Genomic DNA, 7,206 nt, shown 5'->3' on the forward strand with positions numbered 1-7,206 from the left:
TTTAACTGGGTTGAGATCTGTTGAATTCAAAGGCCGTAGAATATGAGCTTATATCTCTGCAGCACCGTACATAGAGGTCTTAGGCTTGACGTCAGTGCTGTTGTTTCTTCACATTCTGTCGATAATGCCTGTTCATTTTGTTGACGTTTTAAACTAAAATCCCAGTCATAGCTTACGAATTGTACCTTTAAACACATATTTGTCCAAGAATATGCAATATTTCAGCATAGTCTCAACAGAAATAAAAATGGTACACTGATTTTAACTTAGAAAGTGCACATATTTTAAACAGACATTGTGCTGCTTACAAATGATCAAATTACCCCAAACTAGGAACAGAGAAAATTATCAGCATGTCATCTGTTGGCTCATTAAGGCTTTAAAATGAAATGCTGGAATCAGCTTGATATGACAGGCGACTAGATGCTGCTTTAATCGTGTGCAGCCATTGAGAATCGTTGCCTTAAATAGTTTTCTTGTTTTGCCTTGTGAATGTGTGCATTTTGAAAGGCTCTGTATGTCTGCGTCTGCCAGGGGGACATTATGGGAAGAATAAGAGCAATAATGTCTTAATTCCGCCACAGCACAGACTTGATGTATTCTGCAGTAAAGTGGGAAAATATCTGCATATTTCAGTATTGGCATCCGCTTTGGAAAATTCTGGCAAAAATCTGATTTTGTGCTTCCTTACCCCAAACTAATGAACACACACTGAATTTAAGGCCTTTGGGACCTCCGGGGGCCAAGGCCTTGGGGCAGATGCACCCTGCCATAACACACTTTAACAACTAGTATCTAATACACTGCAGCTTCATTTCTCAAATGGTTTCCAGTAATCTATTGTTCACGATTGCCAGTGAATTAACTAAAATAAAAACCATTCTTTAAACCATCATGATTTGTTGTGCTGTTTTTGTTTCCAGTAGCTCTGATCTGACGTATGAGGAGGCAGACGAAAGGCCGGCGGGAGGTTTTGCAGCCTGTGGATGTCCCACACACCAACATGTGGGAATGTTCATTGCATCAATAAAAAGGAATCTGAAATGATGTTATGCTCCCTGTAGGAAGCACTCGCTCAGATCCAGAGTCCTCTGCAAAACAAACGATAGAAGGCCTGGGCTGTTTATTATCAGCAAGACGTGCTGCAGCAGGAGAGCAGGGACAAACTGTTCTGGGAACAGCTCCTCAGTGTTTGTTTTATATGCTGCTTGGATGACTGGTTGGGTGGAGTTTAATAGCATCATGACAGCGATGAGCCAGAACTTCATATCATTGCAGTACGGGTTAAAGTCCTGGACTGCAACAGCCACAGCCAGAACCTAAGTACTTGAGACGTACTTTTTGCAACTTTGTATTTTTTTTAACCTTTTTTATCCACCACATTAATTTGATGGCTACAAGTTACCTCTCTTGCACTGATGATGAGTGATTTCACCTCTAAAATTATTTGCTTGAAATTAGAGAAAAAGACCCTCAACATTTCACCAAAAAGCAGTCCAGCTTGGAAATGTCTTCTTTCCCAACACATCAACCAGCTCACAAGCCTTCAGATTTATCTTGCAACCCTTTAGAGGGGCTCAGAAAGCTGCCCCCGGCCAGCCTGAGGAGGTCAGGGATGATGCCCAGGATGATGCTGATAGTCGTGAAGACGTTCTGAATGTGTTTATGCTGGCTACGAGACGCATGCATTGAAATGAATAAAGCAGATTTGCAGAGGGCCCATTCAGTGGACCTTGTTCAGGGTCCTTGGCTTTTCTGTGAACAACATGTGCAGCACATTCCTGATGTGCTGATCAACAGATGTTGGTGTTAACATGTAATGTAGCTACATAGATGCATGAATCAAAAAGCCTAACAAATAATTTATGACACTTCTGTTAAACCTCAAAGAATCAGACATTTTAAAACATAACTGCTGTTTGTTTCCAAGAAAACTCCACAGGGGATCTTTAATGCACAACATGTTGTTTTAAAGCCTTTTTATTATTACAGTTTCAATTGGACTTACGTGGTGCACATTTCTACAGTAATTTGTGCTTAGTTGAGTTTCCACAAAGTAACAACTACTTACCAACTGTACAGAGAGTGGGGGACAAACTGGTCTGTCGGCAGGGGCCCACAGCTCTTTGTGCCCCGGGCCCCACAGAGGGTTTTTGTGGCCCTGACCTCTACAGTTCAGACAGTATCTGGTCATGATAATAACAACATGACAGTTTCATTTGACTTTCAAATTCTTTGTGCAAACACTCCTGCAGGCTTTGCATCATCTTTTGACTCAACAGTTCGAGATTTTTAAAGTGAGGTTTCTGTTTTGTTTGACAGAGAATCTGCTGAATCACAGGAGCATCATCAGTCATCAGTCAGTCTCTGCCATCAGACCTTTTCTGGTCATTTGGCACAAACCCCGACAAACTGAATGAGGCTCTGGATGTTCACTGTCGGTGCAGGACATCAAGTACAGGAGGAGGAGAGCTGTCACAGCACCCTCTGGTGGTTCATGCTGGGGATCACCACAGAGAATCAGACACGCTGTAGTGAAGGCTGATCTACTTCAACAGTCCCACAGTCAACAGTGCAAAGCCTCTGACAGCATTCAGTCATCTCAAAGTAATTTTTCCTGCTTTTCAAAATTATTCTTCTTTCCTTTTCCCCCCACAGAAGCAACAAGAGCATCAAGTAGGAATCTACAAAGGTGTGATCCTTCACCAGCATCCCACCCTCACAAACTAAACTGTGCTTGACAAAGCTTCTGGCTGCCAGGGGTTGAACGTGGGTCCCTCAGTGAATATACATTTCCTCTGCCTGGCATCAACAGGAAAAACACAGTTTTTGTTTTCTGAGAATAAAGAAGAACCCAGTTAAAAAACATTCAAAAACTACCAGGATGACACAAATCACAAAATTTTCAAGAAAAATGGATTGACTTAATTATTTTCAACACAACTACCAGTGAGTCATGTATAAATGGGTTCTTCAGCTTCAGCAAAATTCACCTTTAACAGTTTATTTTGGGGTCAGAAAACTGTGTATGTTTATGTAAGTGACTTCCTTATACGATGAGAAAACACACTTGTTACTGCAACGCCTTTCAAAAACTTCCAGGACTTTGTGATTTTAACACATTTGCTGCACTCATGACATTTATGACACAACCTGAAACACATTAGATGCTCAGGAGTTAGAGACTGATGCTATTAACACCTCAAATACCTCCTGGTTTCTCACTGCAACTGTAGGATATTATTTATAATATTTAGCAGATTCCACCAGTATCGGTTTTAGCTAAATCTGAAAGTTTGAGCTCTATTGTGTATTTAGTTAGCTACCAAGCTAAACACAGATTAACATGTATAATAATGGAAAGCCCTAATCTGTGGGCTCCATTTGTAATGGTCTTAATGTGTTTGATCTTTTCTTCACAAAAGAAAAGCAGCATTTTTTTCTCCCATTGAAATACGGTAAGCGTCTACATGGTCAGTTACACAGTAACATCCCCCATTAGTGAATTCTAGAGATCCATTGTCAAGCATATTCAAAGCAGGCCATTCATGTGGTCCCATTATGGTGGCATGCAGTCCCATAACTCATGGCAGATACATTGGCAGAACCCGTAAACCATGATCATGACCAGGCTGGCAGGAACCAGGCTCACCAGCAGCACCCCGAGCGTTGTCCTCTGCATGATGAGCAGGTACACTCCCAAGGGCAGCGAGCTGAAGTACAGCAGCCCCAGGACCCACACCAGCACCCGGGCTGAGGTCTGGCACAGAAGGGCCGCACAGTTCCACACCGTCCACCTCTGCGTGATGGACGCCATGGAGTCCAGACTGGATGAGCGGTAGCCCTGGTTGTGGTCTTCAGTGGTTACCATCATGGAGCCTGGTGGAGGCTCCATGATGGTAATGACCACAAAGTTAGGAGAGCCCCGGATGGAAGAGTAGGTAGTAGAGGAAGAGGCAGAGGAGGAAGAGGAAGAAAGAGATGTCACAGGTGGGTTCATCAGCGAGCTCAGGCTCCTGGGGTTGAGGAGCAGCTCAGTGGCCGCCTCCTGGTGGAAGTGGAGGTTCCTCTGATTCCTGTTTTGAAGGGCCAGCGCCGCCACTAGGTTGCAGTCATCAGGCAGGCTGCTCACTGCCTCCCCTGGCAGTCTGGTAACGTAGCGGCAGAATGGGCACACCACAGCATTGGGAGGCGACTCACCCAGGTCCAGGATCTTAGTGAGGCATTTGGCGCACAGACGGTGGCAGCACTCGAGCACCTTCGGCCTGCGACTCCCCAGGTTGTAGGCACAGTAGCAGATCTTACACTCCAGCTCCTCTGAGCCCAGCGTGTCCACGTGGCCACATCCACCTCCACCTCCACCATCATCCGTGCTTTGCAGCTCAATCATCATCCTGTCTCCAAGCTCTGTCCTGCCTCGAGACAACTGAAAAATCCAAGCTAAAGCTCAGGTCCAGACTCAGCGCAGAGGGACACGGCAGGTTTCCCATAGATGGAGACGGCGACAAAGGTCCACTTCATTAAAGGTCTGGGGTTCATTGTGGCTGTCCAACATGCTCCTGCAGTGTGTGTGTGTGTGTGTGTTGCTGAGGTTTGGGAGATGATGTAGGAAGTCCTACACGAGTTGTGACCTCTGGGGTTTGCCCGCCTCTGAGCAGTTGGGGTAATGGTGCTTCGTTTGGGGCAAAAAAAAATCCTTTCATGGGTCAAGTGAAAAAGAGAAAGTGAGAGAGAGTGAAAGAAAGACAGAGAGAGAGAGAGAGAGAGAGAGAGGGAGAGAGGGAGAGAGAGAGACAGAGAGAGAGAGTGAGAGGGAGACAGAGAGAGAGAGAGAGAGGGAGAGAGGGAGAGAGAGAGGGAGAGAGAGAGGGAGGGAGAGAGAGAGGGAGGGAGAGAGAGAGAGGGAGAGGGAGAGAGAGGGAGGGAGAGAGAGAGAGAGAGAGGGAGAGGGAGAGAGAGAGAGATAACTGTTAACACAGCATTAGAAGAGAACAAACAGGCGAAGGCACAACAAAGCAAAGCCTGTACAAACCAGAGCTGGAATTTTCGAGCCTGATCTTTTGTTGCTCAGTGAAATTCAGTCCAATTAGTGACTCACACACACACACACACACGCACACACACACGCACACACACACAACATTACAACCTCTATCATCTACAGTTCTCTGTTAATGGTGTGTGAGTGTGCATGATGATGTTTGAGTGCATGTGTGTATTAGTGTGTATGTAATAAATGAGTGTTTGTGTGTGTGTTCTCTGTACAGTTTGATGTTATTTCACTCCTTTATGAAGATTTTTCTTTGTAAAACAAAAATCCTGCAGCTTTATGATTTCTACTTTCTTGTATATTTTTGCTGCACATTATGGGACTTCATGTACAATTCTTCATTCTTTTACGATCAAAAGTTGAACACATCCCAACCAATCACAGAACTGCCATCTGAAACAAAACAAACAAACAATAACAACAGTATGGTTGTTTCTGCTTGTGTTCATGTGATCATCTGTGGTGTAAAAGGTTCCCATTCAACACTGATCGAAGGGCCTTCGGGAGCATTTGGGGTTCAGCTAGGACCCTTCAACCAAGCAGCTGGAGCCCAGAATTGAACCAGCGACCTCCTGGTTAATGGACAATGCACTCTACCTCTTGAGCCAAGACGTACCTTGTCAGTGTGGTACAAGTACCTAAGTAAAAGTACTTAGTTAAATTTCGGTGGTTTGTTGTATTGATGAAAGAAATGTTTAGAAAACCACAAACAAGTCAGTGTAAATCAAATCGTAACCTGAGGTGGCAGATCAGAAAACACTCACATGGGTGGTTTTGAGTAAATTAAATAACTACTAATTTGTGGATGAAAGTTCATTCATAAGTTAGTAGTAGACTGGCAACGGAATGTGGAGCAGGTCGTTGTTGGAGATCGCGGTTTGGTGCTGAGCTCTGATCTGGATTCGGGCTCAGAACGGTGCAGGCAGCAGCGTAAAATGGGTCATCATCTCTTTGTAGTCTCAGTTTCCTCATTGCCCCCCAACACGAGTTCATCCCGACTCTGGCATGTATGGCCCAGTCTGCTTCCTGTCCAGCAGCGTCTACCACACAGGCTGCATTCATCTCACCATTATTCTGTCTGTCTAATGCATCATTCAGTCTATAAAATGTCAAAAATAAGGACACCAAAATGAACTGAATTAGGCAAAACATCAGATTTACAACCAAAATGATGGACTCAAAGAAATCAAAGAAATGTATTAAGTTGCAAATACTTTTATTTAAGTAACATTCTCAATGCAGTACTTCAATTTTTAACAGAGTATTTTAATTATGTGGTTTTAGTATTTTGCCTTAAGTAAATTATTTGTACATGCGTTCAACCACACTTCAACATCTCTTACAGTGTAAAAAATCATTGACATTATAAAACTGGCAAATATAAATTTGGTGTAATGATAAATACATCATTACTGTATTATTGATAGGTACTGTATCGGATTTGACAGTTCGATTTAAAGCTGCGATAACCAATTTATGACCACTAGGGGGCAATCTGATGGAAACAGTTCATAATGGTGTTATGGTTAACAAATGTCAGTTTACACTTGGAGCCCCATTACCATCTTAGTGTCCATCTGATGTCTCTTTAGCTGTGGTTTGATCTCCATAAACCCACCAGCTAGTTACTTTAACTCCACTTTCTGTTTGCTGTTTGGTGCTGTGCAAAATTATGAACTCAAAGATGCCAAAAGCTCTATGGAGCCGCAGAGGAGAGTTTCAATGAACACACACACACACACACACACACACCTGACGTCAATGCCCTGAACCACAACAAAACAAGCAGCAGCTCAAGTCCGCCCGCTTCAAGTCAAAGAAACTGAAGTGGACAAAATAAGACAGGAAAAGCTCCGATGTTGTCTTTCACAACAAAAGAACCATAAAAATAAAAAAAGGAAATTAAACCTTCAGGGAAAATAAATTCAGCAAAGTTTCTAGTAGTAGTAGTTGTTGTTTTAAAAATATATGCAAAAATATATCTAAAATTATTATATATTATGAAAAACTTTTTTCACTCTTTTTTCCTCGATTTTATTCTCTAGTAATGTAATAGATGTTTTTTACACGTCCACAGTTCAAGGAATACCTTTATATTCAGGAGAGTAAACGGAAAACAAATGTTAATCCTCCACATTTATCTTGGGAAAATGTCA

The 7,206-nt window shown here is 43.0% G+C and overlaps 1 protein-coding gene across 1 annotated transcript; it reads right to left on the minus strand.

The window, feature by feature from the left end:
• Positions 1-3,559: 3,559 nt before the first annotated feature.
• On the minus strand, positions 3,560-4,393 carry rnf182 (ring finger protein 182). Its single transcript, XM_046408560.1, has one exon. It carries the CDS (start codon positions 4,391-4,393, stop codon positions 3,560-3,562), a length of 834 nt encoding a protein of 277 aa, XP_046264516.1.
• Between the last annotated feature and the right edge of the window lie 2,813 nt (positions 4,394-7,206).

Source organism: Scatophagus argus, chromosome 13 (assembly GCF_020382885.2).
Source record: "Scatophagus argus isolate fScaArg1 chromosome 13, fScaArg1.pri, whole genome shotgun sequence".
Lineage (NCBI taxonomy): Eukaryota > Metazoa > Chordata > Actinopteri > Scatophagidae > Scatophagus > Scatophagus argus.